The 22,367-nt window shown below is 45.0% G+C and overlaps 1 protein-coding gene across 1 annotated transcript in view; it reads left to right on the top strand.

Annotated features, from left to right (window-relative positions):
- The first annotated feature begins 7,573 nt into the window (after positions 1-7,573).
- The window catches only part of si:ch211-137a8.2 (SPEC and KASH domain-containing protein), a 29,989-nt gene continuing 15,195 nt past the window's right edge, over positions 7,574-22,367 (top strand). Inside the window, exons 1-2 of the mRNA XM_036131583.1 lie at positions 7,574-7,708; positions 20,159-20,384. Coding sequence (XP_035987476.1) covers positions 20,179-20,384 — 206 coding nt within the window. The 5' untranslated portion in view covers positions 7,574-7,708; positions 20,159-20,178. The remainder of the gene's footprint in view (positions 7,709-20,158; positions 20,385-22,367) is intronic.

Genomic DNA, 22,367 nt, shown 5'->3' with positions numbered 1-22,367 from the left:
CTCCACGCGTACCTGGGGCCCCTGGAGGCGTTAATGAGGCCGTTTGATGTTCCGAGTTCAGTCAGACTTCAGAGGAGGTCTGGACTTTGATGAGACCAGAACCACCTGATGATTCAGGTTCTGGACCCATTCAGGTGTGAACAGCTTCTTTTAACACTTGATGGGGTTTAGTGGAATTATTATTTGATCTTTAATTAGATGTTTACAACAGAAACTAATAAGAGAAACTCGGGATCGTTCCAGAGACATTTTTGACTACGTTTTATTTTACAGCATCTTAGTTTGGACCGTGGAGCTAAAACAACACATTTTAATATCAGACCTGCTTGTACCCGTTTTATAATAACACCAATTTGATGAATGACTGGATGTTGTGTAATGAGCTTTATCATAAAGGACCGAAAAGGAGGAAAAAATAATAATTATATTACTGATGCATAAAGTTGACATGGAGGTAAAACTTGCAAAGTTTTAAAAGTTGCTCATAAAAGAGAAGAATGGCCTTTCTTACAAAAATGTCAGCGTCTAAGCTCCATATTTATAATATAATATAATACAATCTGATAATCTAATATAGTAATATAGTATAACATATGTATAATATAATATAATAAAATATAATATAATTTAATCTGATATAATCTAATATAGTAATATAGTATAACATATGTATAATATAATATAATATAATATGATATAATCTAATGTAGTAATATAGCATAACATATTTATAATATAATATAATTTAATCTGATATAATCTAATATAGTAATATAGTATAACATATTTATAATATAATATAATATAATAAAATATGATATAATTTAATCTGATATAATGTAATATAGTAATATAGTATAACAGATGTATAATATAATATAATATAATATAATATAATATAATGTAGTAATATAGCATAACATATTTATAATATAATATAATATAATAAAATATAATATAATTTAATCTGATATAATCTAATATAGTAATATAGTATAACATATTTATAATATAATATAATATGATATAATCTAATATAGTAATATAGTATGCCATATTTATAATGTAATATAATATAATATATAATACAATCTGATAATCTAATATAGTAATATAGTATAACATATTTATAATATAATATAATATAATATGATAATCTAATATAATATGATATATTGTAATATAATATAAAACAGATCGTGGGGGGGGGGTGTTCTTTGTTCTCATTTTAGTTTTATGAGGTTATTGGTAGTTTTTAAAACTTTGAACGCCTGGTGTGTCTGCAGTGATTCTTCGCAGCCTACAGAGGGCGACAAACTCCAGGAAATGCGCGCGCAGCTCCGGTCTGTCACGCGCCAGTTAAAAGACCACATCTGAAGGACCACGTGGTCTCTCCTGGGAAAGTTTAAAGATGAAAACAGCCTTTTGTCTTTTCGGCAGGTTCTTTCTTTCCTCTGGACTCTTTAAAGCAGGACGTTTCTCACCTTTCAGGTCCTACTGCGCATGCTCAGTCTGAATCACATGCAGCAGAGCTCCTTTCTCTTTGATTCATTATTAATTGTTAGAAGTTGATGTAGATGAAGTCTTCTTGGATCTTTGAATAATCCTCTGTGATGTGAAGTGAGCTCAATCTGACCTCTGATCACTGACCAATCAGGGATCAGTCAGGGACCAATCAGGGACCAATCACTGACCAATCAGGGCCAAACCAGCAGCTGTATTTGAACTTCCTCTGATCTGATCCATCAATCAAGAGAAACTGCAGCAGAACCGTTCCAGCCGTTCACACCTGCTGGTTTTTACCTGCTGACAGTCAGGAATCAAAGAGCACCTTCCTCAGATGGGTCACCTCTGGGCAGGATGATCCTTCAGTGAACAGACACGGTTTAAAACTGCATATGTTTAGATTATGTTAAACTTTTATTACATTTATGAAAACATAGCTAAACCATCTCCATAAGGACCAGTTAAAATCCAAATAATCTGATTTTTTCTTAGTCTGAAGGAGGAGATCTTCCTGTTCTCTGCATTTATCTGAACAACGGCTGTTTCAGACCTTTTCAGTTTATTTTCCATCTGAACTCGTCTCAGTTCCAGGACCAAAGCAGTTTCTGCTGACTCTGTTGTTTTTACCCCTGTAGGTCATTTTTTCTTAACGCGGTGGTCTGCTCAGCAGGTTTTTAAGGTGGACGTCTGCTGGTCAACGTTTCACGCCTTCCTGACCAGCTCTGTGTGTAAATCTCTGCTGTTTGAATTAGTCTAGAAGTCCCAGCAGAGTTCTGCCTGCAGGAAGATGTGGAGAGACATTTACCTGTCTGTCTCTGGATGTTCTTCGTCCATCAGGAGGACTAATTTAGTCTGAAATAGTGGTGAATTATTCAGTTTAATCCACTTTCATTTCTAAACTTCCTGCTGTTGAAATGGGATCAGCCTCCAGGTTCCTCAGGTTCCTCAGGTTCCCGTGGTTTTATGGTTCCCGTGGTTCCTGAGGTTCCTGAGGTTCCTGAGGTTCTGTGGTTCCGTGAGTGAGGGCCATCATCTCTGCTCTGGTCTGGTCCAAAGACGTGGGTCCAGAAGTCTGGAACTTTGGACTGTGGAGAAATGACCAGACTGGAACTGGAAGAAGTTTATCTGGCTACAAGTTTTGTAGGGATTGTCCAAATAAACATTGATTACTAAAATAACCAATTTATTACATAAAGAAACCTTTTTCCTGTAATCTAGCATCTATAATACATCAAATCTCTAAACATGTATTTTCCTCTTAATTGATGTTGGAGACTTCATGTTTACTGTGAATTCACAGGAAGGGACTCTTTTAAACATTTTAAACATTCTGATCGTGTTTCTGTCAGAGAAGATGAAAGTCAGGCAGAGATGGAGGAGTGGAGGGGGGGGGGGGGGCTGATGCAGCTCTGGAGGAGGATCACAGGTTTTTAGGGTTTAGACGCCATGGGCGGATCCTCATGTCTGAGATTCTGCTCTCCACCGGATCCCTTTGCTTCTCTTGCAGTAGATCTTATGATCCATGGTAAGTTTGGCCTGCAGGGGGCAGAGCAGACAGACAGCCGGTAAAAACCATTATGTAATGTCTCCTTCTCCCCCCTCTGTCTTTTTTTCATCCACTTGTCTGTCTCTCCATCTCTTCTTAATGAGACATGGCCTGTTTTATCTTTCCTTTTTTAACCTCCTGGTTCTCTCCTTGCAGTCAGAGCAGATAGAGGAAGCACTCACGGCCATCAGTCCGACCTTCACGGCACCACGCTGGGCCCTGACACCCTGAGGTGCTACACAAGTCCTCCTCTGAACAAGCTGATCCCTCTGCAGGTGCTCTACATCTAACTGGGCTCTGCAGGATTTGGTTTGCTGCTGAGATCTCAGACACGTCCTCTGATGAATCAAACGCTCCCTCAGGTGAGCGATGAATGGAGCTAAACAGGCTTTAACAGCTCTTTTCAAACAAAAACACAACAAACAAGAATTATTTAAAGGAATCTAGAATATTTTGGGGACGATTCTGAAACTCCTCATCAACTTTCTCCAACGCGTTGGCTCCACGGAGCCAGAGAATACTCAGAAAACCCAACACAGTATTTATATGTTTTTATATAAGGAAAGACAATAATGCACACAGTGAAATGGACATTATGTGGCAAGACATTTTAGCACATAAGAAGCAACAAGGGAAAGACCAACAGCCAAACAGCTCAGGGTCGTGGCTGCTTAATGTTCCTCAGCGGGGGAAACCAAACCCAGCGAGCAAAGATGAAGAGATGATCTAATGTTCCGCCATTTTAACAGCTCACTTTGAAACTTTCAAAGCAATTTAGTTTAACATTTTAATCTTGATTTCAAAGCTGCATCACATGAGTGTCACAACAACACGTGCAGTTAAAGCCAAGATATCCAGACCTGGTTTTAACGACTTTATAAAGATTAAATAGCAAAAGAAGCTGCATCTCAATCAGTCAGAATACAATTAAAACAGATTAAAAAAGTTAAAGTAACTCAGAATCTTTTCACGCAGAGGGATTCTGTTCAAGCATTTATTTCTGCTAATGTTGACGGCTGTCGTGGTTTCTGCACACTTCAGGATAGAAACAGAACAAGGAATAAAATAAAACAAAAAACAGACAAAACAAAAAGGAAGCATCAAAAGAACAAATATAACATTGGCATAAAAATGGCCACATAATATAGAGGAACTCTATATTCTGCTGGTTTCTGTTGTAAATATCTGAACATACAGCTGCTGAATGTGTGCAGGGAGACGTTCCCTCAGCAGCACAATCCTCTCAAGACTTCAGTTCTCTGTGTTGCTCATCAACCTTTCAGTTTTTCCTTCCACTCAACTTTCCAGTAACTGTTTGGACACTGCTGGCTGTCAGCAGAAAGCTTTTTTAGCCACAACCTTTTCTGGGTCACCTTCCTTGTGGAGGCCGCTGGTGTCAGCCGGACGGAGCAGAACATCGCTGGAATAGGGTTCCTTTTTATCGGTGGATGTCATTTTATCAGTGGTACGTTGTAAATAAGCAGAAGTAAAGGCTGTAGATATGTTGCTAACATAGCAGCCGTGGAGCTGCCTGGCTCCACATGAACCTCCTCAGGTGTTCAGGCTGCTATGGACCAGCAGGCGGTTCTGCTCCGTCTCAGGAACACGGCCAGCAGTAACATCAGGGACGACAGCAGCAGAACGTCTGACCCGGTTTGTCGTCTCTCTGCTGCCGGCGTGTCGGATGAAAGCGGCGAACGCTCCCCCCCCGCCGCCGCTGAAAAGGTGGCAGCTGATATCAGAGGAAAGGTCAGGAAACGCTCTCAGACACAGACGATGGAGTCAGGAGGAGAGCAGGGAGATGATTGGTCAGGTGGAGAGCATGTGCTCTGATTGGCTGCTTTGTGTCACAACAGGAGCAGTGATTGGTCACCAGGCTGACAGGTGACAGGTCAGTGCGGTGTTGTGGTTAGCATGAAACAGGTTAGCATGAAACAGGTTAGCATGAAACAGGTTAGCATAAAACAGGTTAGCATGAAACAGGTTAGCATGAAACAGGTTAGCATGAAACAGGTTAGCATAAAACAGGTTAGCATGAAACAGGTTAGCATGAAACAGGTTAGCATAAAACAGGTTAGCATGAAACAGGTTAGCATGGCAGAACATCAACGTTCTGCTGGTTGAAGAACTTCTTAATGAAGAACATCAAGCAGACCGCTTTGAGCCTCCCTGGACTCGATTCAGTGAACCCAACAGAACATCTGAGGCCCAGACTTTCATCGGACCAGCAGCTCACCTCAGAACCCGACCCAGTCCAATCGGTCCAATATGGCCGCCAGCTGGGAGCTGGTAAATCCCACCAGGAGGTGTTCATGATGCAGATCTCTAGGAACGTGGTTTAAAGGTGTGGCTCCATTGAGGAGTGGCCTCTGCTTCCAGGGCCGGTTCCCTAAAATCACCAGAACCACGAGGAGCACATTTTTGGATCAGATCCCGCCTGGATCAGAACTATTTGCTGGAGACACGCAGGGCCGTCTCCAGGAGGAGGACACATGTCCACCTGGGACTGAAGCCCTGTCCTTCTCTGCTCTATTTAACATTTACTACATTTATCCTGTTTACATGCAAAGGTAGAAATAATCTGATGTCAAATAAAACTGGAAGCTGTGGAGCAAACTAAGAGCTTTAATGAAGCATCAGAGTTCCTCACGCCTGCAAACAGAAGCAGCTTCTGATGTAACTAGCAGCAGATAACCCTAAACCTCGTGTCCACGCCTCTGAGGACAGGAACTCAGCCGCGCTCATGCAAACGAGGCTCACGCCTGGTGATGGCTTGTTGTTCCAAGGTGGAAACACTTTCTGTGGATCTGCTGCAGAGAAGCAACCAAAGGTCCTCCAGTAAAGATCCTGGGACTCATGCAAACATCTGTGCAGGCCTTGTTGTGCTACTACACTGTTCTAAGTTATTTAGTGTTTAATAAATAACTGTTATTGTCTGGTGAATATCAGCCCAATCAGCTGATATCAGGAAAATTGTTGAAAGGGATGATTGGAGAACTGGCCATCTTTGAACAGCAAACTCTGCACACTTAGAATAAATGACAACAGAAATATTATTATTAACAGAAATAAATGAACATCCAGAGAACATCACTAATTTTAGGCCTTAGACGGTGCAGTCTGCATGGACGTGCAGCCAGACTAGCATTCCCAGCGGTGTTAATGCAACATGTGAGTCTGAGCTGCTGGTTCATTGATCACCAGCAGAGAAGCTGTTAACCAGCCCCCCCCCCCGGCAGGTCCAGTCAGGCTCTCACTGCTGCAGACTACAGACTAACAGCTGATGAAGCTGCGGTGGAGCATCGGTCTGGATGACGTCTCTGAGTTTACCTGCTCAGGTACCTGGAGCAGAACAAAGCGGTTCTGATGGAGGTTCTGGCCGAGGAGTCGGGGGGTTGAGTCCGGACCGCTCTCTGTTCCTTTAACGATTTTCATCAACTCATGTAGTTAAAGACAGGAAACTCATTCCTGGTCAGGTTCCTTCGTCTAAAACAGGAAGTTATCTTGGAGCGGATTCTCACCAAGAACCCAGAAACATTACAGATCATAAAAATCTGGATTTATTAGGAAACTTTGTTAAAACACTGATGTGAGCAGAAGCAGGTTAAAATAAAACAGCATAATGCATATGGAGAAGGGTTGGGACAACATGCTTATTTAAAGGAATATTATATATATATATATATATATACATATATATATATATATATATATATATATATATATATACACATATATATATATATATATACACATATATATATATATACACATATATATATATATATATATATATATATATATATATATATATATATATATATATATATATATATATATACACACACATATATATATATATACACATATATATATATGTGTATATATATATATATATATATATATATATATATATATATATATATATATATATATATATATATATATATATATATATAATTTCACCCGATAAAAGACTAATGGGCATCAAGACTTCTTTTACTCGTCTTAGTGGACAAAACAGAAAACAAGAACCTGATGACCATTAAAATATGTACGAACAGTTTGATGAATAACATGCAGAAGTTTTTACAGTGATAAAATTTAAAGGAATAATAATTTCTGAGTCTTTGTCCAGGCCTGTTAGCAGCAGCTTCCTGAGGGAGGAACAGCACTGAACCACACAGATCAGCTGTTTAATATTAATATAGAATATTAACTATTAATGTTAACTATATATGTATAGGCTGTATGATGTATATACATATACAGTTAATATTAATAGTTAATATAGAATATTAACTATTAATATTAACTGTATATGTATAGGCTGTATGATGTATATATGTATATAATATATATACACGCAGTAATGCTACTTTGCTTGGACTGATGGACTTTGATGTTTAGCTGGTTTAAACAATCAGGCTGCATTCCCTTTCATACCCAGCAGCCTTTGCAGGCCTCCTAGACTCCTACCTGCAGGTTACAGGTGTGGCTCTGAAGGCAGGAAGTGACGTACTGCTCAGAGAGAGAGGTACACCTGTAGGCCTCTCCTCACGGCCTCCTTCTTGTTTGAGGAGGTGAGTGAGGCCACTGCAGAGGAGGCCTGCGCTCCGAAACGGGACGCAGCCGCAGCAGGACAGTGTGGTACAGGTGAGCAGCAACAGGTGCGTGCGTGCAGACAGGCCAGATGGGGCGGGGCAAGTGGGCTACCTGCAGCAGGTAGTTTCGGGTTTCCAGCAGCTCGGTTCTTCCGGCTCTGCGGTGAAGATGGTTCTCTGCTGCTGACGCGGAGTTCTCCTCAGTTCTCCTCAGACGGACGTCCTCCTGATGTGAGCTCGTCAGGCAGCAGGTAAGTTGGTGGGCTCTAATGAGGTCACTTCCGCCTCCTTCTCACCTGTTCTCCTCAGCTCAGACTTTAACACGTCTGTGACTCCGAACCTGTTCTTTCTGTTCCATCCTGCTGCCAGACGCTTAGTTTCCGTGAAGCTGCGCATTTAATCCGCGCAGCTCAGGAACAGGTTTCCCTTTGCGTGTGAGTGCGCCAGGTGTGCCTCATGTGTACGCGCGTGCACGCTGTCATCCACGGACAGGTGATCCAGTGTGAGAGAGGCAGGAGCAGAGAGAGGAGCCGGTCTTTGTGCGTCCTCCTCCTGCCGGCAGCGCAGCTTTCTGGGCGAAGGAAAGCGGAACGCCTCCGCTGCGTCACAACGCTTCCTGCAGGCTGGAGGAGATGGAAACCATCAGACCTCCATCAGACCTCCATCAGACCTCCATCAGACCTCCTAAACACAGAGGAGGAACAGGCAAACCATGAAGGAGGAGACGCCAGAGATTAATTTTTACATAGATTTACATGTCAGTGTTCATAAGAACGGCTCATAGAAGTAAAGACAACCGCAGGATGAGTCCAGCTGCAGCACCAGGAGGTCCTGCACCAGGAGGCCCTGCACCAGGAGGTCCTGCACCAGGAGGTCCTGCACCAGGAGGTCCTGCACCAGGAGGTCCTGCAGCTGGAGGTCCTGCACCAGGAGCATCCCACAGCAGGACGGCCCGGTTCTGCTGCTGCTTCTCTGGAGGCAGCTGACTGGACCTCTGAGAAGAAAGCCAGAGCCGTGATGGTTCCTGCTGAGCCGGGTTAGCAGAACGCTGTCAGAGAAAGAGGTTTAGTTTCTTGGAACCTGGAGGCTGAGCAGCTTCCTGCTGGTGCCACTGTGGATGGAGGGTGACCTGCAGGATGCAGGTGGAGGAGCTCCAGCTCCAGCTGCAGGTGGAGGAGCTCCAGCTTCAGGATGCAGGTGGAGGAGCTCCAGCTGCAGGTGGAGGAGCTGCAGGATGCAGGTGGAGGATCTCCAGCTCCAGCTGCAGGTGGAGGAGCTCTGAGGCAGGGCGGGCTGATGACCGGCTGACCTGCTGTGGGTGGATACGGTTACAGTTATCAGGGAAACGTCTCGGTCCCACGCTGGAATGGCAACAATCAGCACTTTAACTGTGACACCTGAAGCTAAAGTCCTCAGAGCTTCATGCTCCTGTTTCTCTTCATGGTCATTGGAGGAAACGAGGACATCCTGAGGCAGCCTGTTTTCTGACAGCACTGAGGAAAACTAGCTAATAGAAATCTAAACCATGTTCCTGTGTAAATCCTCAGATATCGGCTCATCAGCAGCAATCAGGCTTAAATCAGAGGCAGCAGGACCTTCTCATAGTCCTGAAGACATTTCCTCACCTGTCCAGGTGTCTCTGTCAGTTCTGGAGGTTCTGATCAACCTGCAGGTGGAGCGCTGCTGTTTCTGAGCACATGGAGGTCCATCCTCCCAGAACCAGTCCAGGTCAGAACCAGTGAGCCACCATCTCTGTCTCCTTTGTTCTGGAGGTGCAGGTGGACCGCTCAATAAATTGCTAAATAAACAATAAAAACTTAAAAGATATCAGAACAGGTGATATCAGGCAGGTAACTAAAGCCTGAGTTAAGCAGGAAAGAAGCCCTGATCAATGGATCACAGAGAAGGAGATTCACCGCGGCAGCAATAAGAAGCCTGGAAGCTGCATTTCCCTCCAGAGGAATTAGAAATCTTTAATGGAGGCATATGGAGAACATTAAACCATAATTAACAAAAAGAAACAACGTTGTGATGCAGAAAAAGGGAGTTAATGGCAGAGAATTACTGAAAAAGCATGAGTGATATGAGTGATGTGACGGAGAATTAAAGCTGTTTTCTCTCACTAATCCAACACAAAGGGGCATTGATTACCTGTCCAGGTGTAAAACCTGAAAGGCTTTAAAAAGGACGCGGCAGCAAATAAAGATGAAGTATGAAAATACAGAGTAATCAATATGTTTAACCTTAATCAAAGCATTAATTGGCTATAATCAACATATACAGTTAATGATGGGATGGTGGGAGTTATTGAAATAACTGATATGTTCATCTTTTTGTCCTTCTAAAAATGAGCTGATGCTGATTTTACTGCAGATGTTTAATTTGTTCCCACCTCACTTTATATTAAACATAATGACTATATTTATATTTTAAGTTGAAGTAAAGGTGGTGTTATGTAAATCAAGTAACTTGTATACATATGAAGTAGTTTAGCCCTAATGGTGTTGGGGGGGGGTGGAAACTCAGAGCTGGAAGTCTCAAACTTTAATACAGATTAAATTATCGCTTTGATTTTGTTCAGTAACTTGTTGTCATAATGAGACTCAGACTTCTGAGCAGAAAAATCAGGAAATGCAGTAATTTACCCCAGAAATGGCTGAATATGTTCTGACCCGACGTTCTGACCCGGCGCTCTGACCCGGCCCGGGGGGAACCTGACTGGCTCCATCTACTCCTCTGAGTTCTGCCTTGGTTCTGGTGCTGAAGGCCATTTGGGTCACCAGGTTCTGTTCTGTGTCGAGGCTTTTCTGACTCCTCTAGGAAGTTCAAAGCGTTCTTTAACCCAACGCTGAATTTAACACTAATCTTTAATAACTAACGTTACCCTAGAAGGACTGAGGTGATGTTGGGCTGCTTTCATTTAAAGCTTTTAAAGCTGGGGATGTGCGTCGTTAATGTCAGGCCAGCTCACATCCACCTGTGCAGGTAGAGGACCCGGCTCATCCACCTGTGCAGGTAGAGGACCCGGCTCTCCTGTTCTTCCAGCTGGCATTAATTCCCAGTGTTGTGGCTGAAAGCCTTGGACTGAGCTGCTCCTCAGGCTTCAGGCAGCTCCTCTCTGGTTGGTTCAGTTTGTTTCTTTTTGAATGTGAGCCGTTGAAACGCTGCGCAGACATAAAACCAGAGCGGCGTGAGAAAGATCCGCTGAGGAACTTTGTCACATGTCAGCTGATCCGTCTCTGCTGGAGCAGGATCAGCTGATTCAGTCTTTCTTTGGCTTCTTCTCATCTGAGCCAGACTGGATGGCTGCTGCAGGAGGGATGCAGCTTTTCCAGCGCTTCTACAGCCCGTTTTCTTCAGGGACCAAACAGACTTCAGAGATGTGGGTAGATTCAGGAGTTTTCTGGTGAAACCTGAGCCTCAGAACAAGCTGAGGATGAATCAGCTGCAGGTTTCAGGTTTTTAGCCGCTCCTTTCTCTAAAACGGGTCTGCAGAAGCTTTGGTCCACATTACCGTCTCCATTCCCCCGGGGCTCTACTGACTCGGCTTCACGTGTGAAGGGGGTAAACTCTACACCCCCCCCCCCCCCCTCGATGACATCATCTGGTGTCTCTGCAGAGGACAGAAAGACTTTTGTTCTGCGTCTCGCTGCTTTTGTTCAGAGACGACAATAGACGGCGGAGGATGGGGGGAGCAGAGGCACCAGGAGAGGCTAGCTGCAGATTTAGTGAGAAACGTTTAACCAACGCTGCTGAAAAGCTGCAGCCTTTGACCAGACGAATGCTAAAAAGAAGAGTTTCTTTTTTAGTTGATTCCCAGAAGAACTGGTTTTATTTCATGCATCAGTTTTACAGTCAGACACGTTGAGGCTGTTTCTGCATCACGGCCTGCAGGTGGCGCCATCACAGAACGTCTCAGTAAAGTTCAGTAAAGTTCCCCTGATTCCTGATTTAGAGTCAACAAGACTGAATCAGGTCTACTATATATATATATATATATATAGTATATACTATATACTATATATATACTATATACTCCAAGCGTTATGCACGGGCGCTCTGCATGCAAACGACACACGTGGTCCGACTCACCTGTGAGTCGGACCACGGCTCGCCTCGGGTCGCCGTCATGGACAGAGACGGGATGCAGGACGATGTGCAGAGTTGAACCAAACCAGCGTTGTGAATGATATCAGCAGACTTCCTGTCGGCCATGTTGGAGGTTCCCTGAGACAACGGCGTTTTCTAACTTTGGGAGAACGCTCCACTCTCCGTAAATGGACCGGTTCTGCTGACCTCTGAGAGCTGATTTAAGGTCCGGTGCTGTAAGGAGTTCAGACACGTCTCCAGCTAAACGCCGCTCTGTGGGACCTCCAGGAACCCGGTCCATCCGCCACCGCTCCGTTAGGAGTCGGGTTCTGACTAACCACCCAGCTCCGCCCTCTGCTCCATCATCAGGTCCAACAAAGAACCGGGTTTCGCCTCCTCTGCCGGACCCTGCAGGCCCAACCCGGACCCTGCAGGGCCCGGGTTGGGCCTGCAGGGTCCGGACCGGCTGCTTCCCTTCAGCCTCCTGATCTAATCCTGACTTCTTTCTTTGAGACTCAGGATCATTTTAAGTTCAGAACCTGGTCTGTCTGCAGCCGCTGATCCAGACCTGCTGGACTCTGCTGGGGCGGCGCCGGTCGGTCTCCCCGGACCACAGCGGCCCTCCGGTCCATAATCTGCTTGAGTTGCACCCCCACAGTGGCTTAGAGGCTCGGGGAACCGACGGTCCAAACACGCTGTGACGGTTCTTTTCTCAACAAAAATGAAACCACTGGTCACTGTGGAGAGGTTCTGGTCCACTCTGCTTTCCATCGGTGGTTCTGCTCTGCCCCCCCCCCTTTCAAACTGGCTGAGGTCTGAACTTTGACTAGGGCACTGCAGCAGCATGATCCTCTTTTCCAGCTGTAGCTCTGCTGCTGTGTTTGGACCTTGGTTCTGTTGTTGACCCAGTTTGGACCCAGTTTCAGCTGTTAGACTCACGTTTAATGGACTGCAGAGGCCACGGTGGTCCACGCAGCGACTGAAAGGTGTCCTGGTTCCACGGCACCAAGAACCGCCCCGTCATCATGCCTGCACCGCCGGGCTTCTCCAGAACCATCTTTGTTCTGCTGTCTGGTCGGTCCAGAGAACCATCAGCTGATGCAGCGAAGCTTTGGGCCTGCAGACGGGTTCTGGAGGCAGCAGGAAGTCTCCGCCTGTCCGTCGATGGCAGGAACCCCGGACCGATTAAGGTTCTCTTTTAAGGAACATCTGGTTAAGAAACGTGGATCGTCATCGTTCCAGAACACGTCAGGCTGAACTGGTTCTTTCACTGGTTCCTTCAGTGGTTCCTTCACTGGTTCCTTCAGTGGTTCCTTCACTGGTTCCTTCACTGGTTCCTTCACTGGTTCCTTCACTGGTTCCTCCACTGGTTCCTCCACTGGTTCCTTCACTGGTTCCTTCAGTGGTTCCTTCAGTGGTTCCTTCACTGGTTCCTTCACTGGTTCCTCCACTGGTTCCTTCACTGGTTCCTTCAGTTGTTCCTTCACTGGTTCCTTCACTGGTTCCTTCAGTGGTTCCTTCACTGGTTCCTTCACTGGTTCCTTCAGTGGTTCCTTCAGTGGTTCCTTCACTGGTTCCTTCACTGGTTCCTTCAGTGGTTCCTAACGTTCCTCACATTAAGCGCTCCAGGTTCTGGTCCAGTGGGGATCGGTCTCACTGCTGCTAATGTTAGCCTAGCGGCTGACGTGTGAAACTTATTCACTTTAAGCTTAACGGGGAAGAACACGGCGCCGGGCGGGTTCTGGAGAACCGGGTCAGCGGGTTCTGCGGACCGGCACCACCCCAGAAAGACCCGCTTCACTGAGGAAAGTGAGGTTTGATCACATAAAGGACGCTTTGATTATCCTGGATCTCAGGAGCTTCTGATCCAGTTTAAGTTTAAATCTCTTTTCTAACTTTAGGCTTTGTGATGGAAAACGCCTCACAGCTCGCTCTGTAACTTTTCACTGGTTAATGTTGGAAACTTTCATCTATAGACGTTTAAACTGAAGACATTCTGCAACAAAATGAGATTTTCTTTAATAAAGAACTGCACTATTTGTTTACTTCTTCTCTTTCCTGTATTTCATTACTGACATGATTAGCTGAAGTAATTAAATATCTGCAGAATCTGCCACTTTCTTTTATCCATTACTTGATTTAATGTCTGAATAATCCTGAGTTCCTGATAAAAAAGAAGCTGCAGCCCTGCAGCACCATTAGCTCTCAATGATTCATCCTGAAAGCTGTGAGTTTATAACGTTCTGCTTCGTTGTGTCTGAACCTCATATCTGTCTCTGAAGCTTCTCCTGCTAAAGCCGCTAGTGAGGAAATAATGGATCCTTTGGCTCAGTGGCCTGAGAGGGAAATAAAACTCACAGAGTGTGAAAATGGGCTGAAATGTTGTGGAACTGATAGTGAGGACTCCTCCAGGAGGCGCCTGGGCGCAGAGGTTCTGCAGGTTCTGCAGGTTCTGTTCTGCTGGATGCAAACGGAGGCCTGGGCCGGCGGCGCCGAGCTGCCGGCAGATGGTGACGCGTCAAGCGGCTCAGGATTGACACAGAGGGCGTCCTCATGTTGAACATATGCTGCGGCTGTAAACACCATCCGCTCTGCTGCGTAATCTGTTACCGGGCAGAAAGGAGGCGGGAAGAGGACGTTTGGCTGGTTTAATGCTTTTCTTTAAATGATCTATGAAACTGTAGCAGCAGTCTCTACAAGCAAAACCTCTTCTGGAAAAATGTTTTAAGACTCTAAGCAGGAGAAAATCTGGGAACAGGGCGGAACTTTTCTTCTGTTTAATAGAAATGATGAATGAAAAGTGGCTGGTGATCATGGCCAGTAATTTAATGGAGGTGGGCTGAGCAGGAAGCCCCCCCGCACCTGCATAAAGTCTGAACTTTGATCTGATGAACATCGACACGCCTCCATGATGGCATCCAGCTTCATATTTTTAGTTACATTACACAGAAACAGAAATTACTGCTTTTACTCCTTTTAATTAGAATTCTTTTAAGACATTGTTTAAAATCACTAACAGATTTCCAATAATGTCAAAAATGGGCAAAAGTAAACTAGTTTCACCATAATGATTATTAGCGATGTTTTAACCAGAGACGACTTTAAAGCTGCAGCAATGCGGGTTAGAGACATCTAGTGGCGAACTGGCAGATTGCAGCCGCCTGAACTCATTTTTTTTTCTCTTCTCTTTGACCTCATGGAATGAGGCTCAGGTGTATCTTGACTTATTTATTACTGTGACTTGTTTATTTTTGTTTGGTCCTGAGAGACAAAATTCAGCTTACGATCCAGCTTCAGACATCCCACCACTAGAGGGCGCTGGAACCGGTTGAACGCTGCGACAGAGCAGCTACAGAGAGTTTCTGTAAAGGGAGGGTGAAAGGTTTTTATCAAACATGCCTGCAGATAAGTGAAGAGGAAAAATGTGAAGGAGCTCTGGATTCTCTCCTTCCTCTCTGCTCGCCTCCATCAGCGTCTTCCTGCCGTCTGCTGGACGCCATCCTCACCTGCTGCTCATTCTGTGGCTGTCGGCTGCAGGTGTATCTTCCTCTTCAAAGCATGTGACAAGAAACTGTGGTGCGGTTTTTATTTTGGGTGGGTGGGGGGTTCTGGAACAGATGAATATATTTCAAGACCTCCTCCTATCTGCTGGTTCAACGCTGCTGGAACCAGGAGCGCTGAGCTGATGAGGGTCAGGGTTATCCTGCCACCTAACATGGAGGTGATTTAAAGGTAAAATGATGAATACATGCAGAAATGTGGTAACATAAGCTAAATGAAAGAAACAGGAGCAGGAAGTTGGTGTTGCGGTTCAGGGCCGATGCTGTGGGCTCATAACTCCGTCATTCATGGACCATGAGCCAGAAGGACCGGGCCTTGACCCCGCTGGGCCCCGGTGGGCCGGGAGGAGACACTTGATTTATGACTGTGGGAGGCTGAAGGCTCTCAGGTGGAAACAGGTTTAACCTTTGCAGTGACAGTCTGGACCAACCAAGAACCTTGAACACCTGGATAAACGGCCGGGGAGGAGCAGCGATGGGCTGAGCTGATTGGATGAGAGCCGGATCCTGGAGATGGTGCCGCCACGTCTGGAAACATGTAGGGATGCATTCTGGGGGATCGTGGTGTGGGAGCTGTGTCAGTGTTGGGGGGGTTTAGTTTTCCCTTCCTCAGTGGGGGGGGGGGGGGGTCTACCCGGGGATCAGGTCTGCATGGTTCCTTAGGGCTGACTAGAGTGTTTTATTTTACTTCTTTTGTTTTTAGTCTTCTCGCCTGGATCACCCCCCCCCCCAAGGAGGGCCAGGATGGGGGGGTGGGGGGCTGTTGGAGTCAGATGGAGGGGGGGGGGGGGGGGCAGGAAGCTCCCCTCCAGTGGTGGCTGGTGGAGTTATGTGGGCTTGAGGGCTATAACTTCAAAATAGACATTCAGCTTCTATTTAGCGTAGTTTATTTATATAACGCCAGTTCACAATATATATAAATACATACAAAGACATCGCAGACGTGTATTTACATGGATGAAAGCAACATAAGTTTTATTTCTAAATCTCCATTTTGCTCTTCTGTCTTTGATCTGATGGAGGAGGAGGGAAGCAGAATAAAGCGTTAGCCTCACTGCAGGTCAGCTGATAAACCACGTCCTGATTTATTTCCTCTGTCAGTGGACGGCTGAGTTATCGTAATATTCAGCTGATCTGAGCTCTTTAACCTCCAACTCCTCCTGATAACTTCTTCTCTCTAAAGGAGACTTTCTGACTGAATTGTTTCATGTTTCTTCTGATTTCTGTCCGATCGTCTCCAACTCCGTAATTCAGGAAACTTTAATAGACAGCTGTCGGCCATGGAGGGCGCAGGAGACATAGACATTAAATACGTAGATGCCTCATTACGTACTGCAGCGCCGCCATATTGGATGGGTCTCTCCTGCCCTCGGCTGGCAGCAGTAAATGCAGAGGGAGCCGACGATAAGAATAACCAGAGATAACGACTGAAAGTAGATCACTGGGTGCAGATCAGCATTTTGGGCTGAGATTGGTTCTGAAGAAGAGTTTTTACTTGGTGAGAATCAGACTCAGAGGATGTTATATCACTCTCTCCCTTTCCTCTCCTCTTTCACTTTATCTCCCTTTTTGTCTCGTCTGTTTCTCTCCTTTTTTCTCTTCTACCCGTTTCAGTGTCCATTGAACATGAAATAGTCCCAGAATAACATCTAATAAAGCTTCTTGCATTTATAAACCAAGCGGAGCTCTAAGGTGAAAGCAGGAAGGCTCCACTGGTAAAAATTAAACCTGTTGGGCTCTTTGTGGCATTTTAAAGCTACACAGCCAGAGGGACACGTTAAAAACAGAAAACCATGTAGAGCTGATTGAGAGGAACAAACCAGTCAGCGATCCAGGATTCAGGCTCAGTTTAACTCCAATCCAGAACAGGTTTGCTGATGATCTTCTGTGAGATCAGATCTTTGCTTTATTTCATCCTGAAGGGTCCAGACCGGTAGAGGTCGGTTCCTTTCACTGGAACTAAAGGCCGGACCCGCCTCCTGAAATGCCCCCCCCCCACACACACACACCATGGAGGTCCTCCTGTAACTGGCAGGTTGCCGGTTCTATCCCCCTCCAACCATCTCATTGCCTGCTGCCAGTGGTCAGAGCTACTAACTCAGCTCACCACCGTCAGGGTGTGAATGACAGCATGACAGCAAGTCGTTCACCAAACGTTACGCTTCACACGGACATATGCAGGAGTGCTGCTCTCCTCAGGGTTAGCAAACCTGGATTCATCCTGCAGATTTCTCTCTCCAGACATGTTGACTTCTGGGGAGTCCAGGGTATCGAGCTTTAAACCATCCGACATCTTAGCATCCCAGTTAGCCCAGTTAGCGCAGTTAGCATCACCAACCGTAAGCAGCAGCCTGGCTGTGCTGACGCCTGCTGAACCTCTGAGGTTCCCAACGTTTCTAAATCCCGCCTGTTGTCATGCCGCAGAGTAGAAGCTCTAAAGGAGAAACCGGATGAAGATGCTCAGCCTTCCTGCTGGCGGCTGAAGTCTCTCCTGGATGAAGACGGCAGCTTCTGAAGAAACGTTGTTTTATTACTGATGGCTTCCTAGACCTCTCTGGATGTGGTCAGAGAATCTTCTCTTTTACTGCCCCTTAGTCACGTTCTGCCATTCATCCCAACCCAGCTGGTCAGAAGCGGGTCAGAACCGGGTCAGAACGTCTGCAGCAGGACCCGGTGAGGCCTGCCTGACTGACCAGGGCAGAACCTGCTGATCCAGCGTTAGAGCTGCAGGGACGGAGCCTGATGTCCGCTGGGTGTAATCAGCTGCTGCGTCTGTAAATCAGCAGATAATTACACCGACTGGGAGCAGAAGCTGAGCGTGAATATTTCCTCCTCCGTTCATTCAGAACAGCGCTGGCTGCGACCCACAGAACTCATGAATAAGCAACAAGCTGTCAGTGTGGTGGAGGTGATGGTTGTAAATCCTGCTTCCTTTCTGTGTGTTAAAGGCAAACTCTGGTTTCTCTTTGGTGAAACCTGCAAACGCTTTTTAGCTCCCTGAGGACAAAATCAGACGTGTTAAGGTCACCTGTGGAAATGCTGAGGTCTGGGGTTGAAATCTCAGGTCAGACGGACAGTCGTGTTGCTCTGGATCGATTCATGTCGGCAGGTTTCTAAATATTCATAAATGTTCCTCTTTTGTTCCAAAGCATCCCATTTGTTGCAGGAAACTGATCTTTGATAGATCGGTTCTGCAGCTGCGCTCAGCAGAATTTCTCCTTTAATTGCTGCCTCATGTTTCCCACTTGTTGTCACTAAATCGGCATCAATCTCCTCCGCGGTAAACTCTCCAGATGCAGTAATGATGAGCAGCACGTTAAACCAAGGCGTTCAGCAGTTTGTGTTTGACCGTCATCAAACACCTCAGTAAATACGACGGTTTCCAAGAACAAAAGCTGTAAAAAAATAAATAAAAAAATGCATTTTCTCTTTCTCCATTGAAACATCATGAGAACATCAAGGCTGAAGCTCCAACCTGGAGAAACTCACAGAAAGGTTTCCTGAGCTCAGGTGAAGGTTTCTCATCAACCCTGACCTCAAAATCCAAAATGGCGGCTTTTACTCGCTGCCAACAGGCGTTGAAGCCGCTGGAAGGACTCCTGCTGCTGCCGGTCGGTCAGAAGGCTGGTGATGCGACCGCTGAAGGCTGCGCAGCGTTCTGAGCCGCAGAAAGCAGCAGAAAGCTGCAGAAAACTGGATGTGGGAAGATTCCTCTGCAGTATAGTTCAGCGTTGTTAAAAATGTGTGACCTGTCGTTAAGGTTTGGTTCAGTCTGGAGCTCGGTGCCTCCTGGTGCCTCCTGGTGCCTCCTGGTCTGCTCATGCTGTCCTAGTGGAGGGATGGAGGCTCACCCCCCCGCCTCTGGCTGCTCTGAGCTCATGGAGCACGGTACCAGGGGATGCTGACTGGCCCGGTTAGCGCGCTGGTGGGCGGGTTGTCCTGGATACCTGGTTAGGCCCTGTGCTCAGGCCAGGGGGGGGGGGGGGGGGGGGGGTTGGGTGCTGGACCCTGGACTCTTTGGTGACCGGGGCTGGCAGGCTCAGTCCGGCTGTCGTCTCTGGTTCTCTGGTTCTCTGGTTCTCTGGGGGCCTCTGCTCCATGGGTGCGGGGGCTCTCCCCTGCTGTCCTCTGGGTGGATGCTTGGTGTCCCTGTGGGCTGCTGGGTCCTGGGCTCCTCTGCTGTCTTCTGATACCTGGGGGGGGGGTGATGGCCCTCTGCACCCATCACTGAGGGAAATTCAGGCCTACGGCACATTTACTTTGCAAGTCTACAGACATTTATGCACAGCAGCTGTGATGCCCTGTAATTATGTTGCTCTGCAGGCGTTCATGGTTCTTTCCCCAGTTTACCCAGGATGGCTGAAGGAGGATTATTTAGTCATTTATGTCTGTTTTCTTTGTCTCTTTCTCTTACTCTGTCTTTGATATTCCTCTTCCTCATTCCCTCTGTCATTCCTTAAGAGCACTAAAATAAATCAAGTGTTGGGTGTAAAGGGAGGATTTCTAAGTATAAAGCCTCCCTCGGTAAAGTAGATATGTTTGGCATCACTGCAGCTGCTAGCGCACCGTTCTGCTCACCATGAAGCTGGAGATGACAAGGGGAAAAATAAAGTTCTGGATTGGTCCAGCTTTACTTTTTCTCTGTAGCTGCATGAGAAATCTTAATGTTTCCAAACAGCAGAGTTCAGTGTTACCTGGCAAATTAGCCATTTTGTTTTAAAGTGGTCTTACAGAACGTTGCGTTGCACGTTATAAACATACTGCCTGTGTTCAGGTAACTTTTTCAAACTCCATCCCTGTTCTTTGTTTAAATTAGTCATTAAAATGAGGCTTTTCTGCTTTGGTTCCATCAGGAAGATTAAAAGGTGATGTGATGATGCCTGGAGTAAAGCCTCCCTCCTTGGAGCGCCACGCAGACGCCCTCTGCAGCGCTGATAACGGCAGCACTGAACCTGGAGATGAAGCCGTGGACCCAGAGCTGCTCCTGGATCTCATCCAGCACCCGTTTCTTTCCAGCTCTTCTCCACTGGAGCAAAATAAAATCTGGAGCCAAGATGGAGATCTGCTGAGATGTGGGCTGTGAGTGGATTTTATTGATGTTTTTGCAGAGATCACTCCAACAATGTTCCATTTAAAAAGAAAACGCACACAAGAACAATCTAAAGCATAAATATGATATGAGTCTTTGTTTATGAACAACTGTTTTTGCAGCTTTGCTCTCAGTCTTGCTTAAAATTAGAATCCAACTTGGGACATAAATACCTGAGAGTTCAATCAATCTTTATGTAGCACTATGGCACACTATAGACTGACCACAGTGCTTCACAAGATAATTAATTGGTATAAGGAATAAAAACACAATATCACAGCTAAGAGTATAAAACGATGACAACAAAAACAATAACATTTTACCAAAAGAGTTGACAAGATGTCTTTTGATTGATTAATAAAAAACAATAATGTAACGGCTAAAGGCTGCTGATCTGTCCTCCTCATGTATCTGAAAATCTGCTTACAAAGATGAGTATAGTAACTAATCAATGTCTAAGGTGAAAAATGAACTTAATGGAACACCGTTACTTTAAGAGGAGATTCTTATCGCAGTTATTGAATATGCACAATTTGCAAACTCCTTTCTGAAAATCTTTATTTCTGGGCAGGAATACAACAGTTGTTAGACCAACTGAGGTCAGACAGAGAAACTGGTTGTGTACGCATTCAGATATATATCCATTACTCTCAAAGTGAAAGTTAATTGTATATATCTTTGATTTTCCCTGGTAAATTTCTTGAGATTATAATCCTTTTCAAGGGAAGTATCCAACCAGTTTATTTCTATAGCTCCAATCCACCACACATCATCTCATCAAGGTCCTTTCTAAAGTCAGACTCCATTAGATCCTCCAGGTTGGTGAGAAAGTTTCCTCTCTAAGGAAACCCAGCAGGTTGCATCAAGTCTCTCCAAGCAGCATTCACTCCTCCTGAAAGAGCGTAGAGCCACAGTGGACAGTCGTCTGCATTGTTGATGGCTTTGCAGCAATCCCTCATACTGAGCATGCATGTAGTGATAGGAATAACCATGAAACCAATAAAATCTACAACAAATATAATTAGGGCTGGGCAATGATTAAAATTTTTAATCGCGATTAATCGCATAATTTGCCCGATTAATCATGATTAATCGCATTGTATGCGCAAACTCCAAGAATGAATTCAAAAGTAGTGTAAAGAGCATTTTTATTTTAATGTTCTGCTGCCATATGAACAAAAGTGTTGTAACATTTGTAACACTTATTTTATACTGGATATTTTCAACCCATCTATTGAATTTAGTGCACTAGTTGATCTTTTCTTCATAAGAGAACAGCAAGCACTGCAGCCAAAATATGGCCTTTTTTGACCTGCTGTATATTAGCCAGTCCCTAAGCTTGATGTATCATGAAACTGTTGACCTTCTGGGTTTTGTGGTTTTTATTTTATTATTACAATTAAATAATAATAATAATAATAATAATAATAATAATAATAATAATAATAATAATAATAATAATAATAATAATAATAATAATAATAATAATGTTATGTTCAGTGTTTTTTCGCTAATCCACCTTTTATATATTTCAATCCTTATGTAATTTTGTCTGTGTTGTGTGCACCTGCCTGTTGCTTTAATCCTATAAATTTCCCCGTCGTGGGATAAAAAAGGATAAGCTAATGTTATCTTATCTTAAATAACACTTTTTAATATATGTACTGGGTTCTTTCAAGGTCTTAATTATATTCTCTGTGTGGGCTCCAGTAACATATGATAGATAGTATCTACTTTGAAACATGAACTGCTGCTGAAGATGACCACTGATCTACCTGGATGTTCCCTGGAGGACTGAAACGCCTCAGTCAGAGACGTCAGTCTGTGGGTCTGTCGGGGCAATGACAGAAGTTTCGTCTCCTCTCTCCGTTTCTGTGGCTCGACGTTTTCATGTTTTTTCACGTGCTTAGATAAATTTGTTGTGTTTCAGCTGAAATGAACCGGCTTTTTACAAAACATACAGCTTGATTTCA

This window comes from Fundulus heteroclitus, unplaced genomic scaffold, assembly GCF_011125445.2.
Source record: "Fundulus heteroclitus isolate FHET01 unplaced genomic scaffold, MU-UCD_Fhet_4.1 scaffold_44, whole genome shotgun sequence".
NCBI classification, from domain to species: domain Eukaryota; kingdom Metazoa; phylum Chordata; class Actinopteri; order Cyprinodontiformes; family Fundulidae; genus Fundulus; species Fundulus heteroclitus.
Note: the sequence above shows the minus strand (reverse complement) of the source record. Positions and strands in the feature narration are given on the sequence as shown.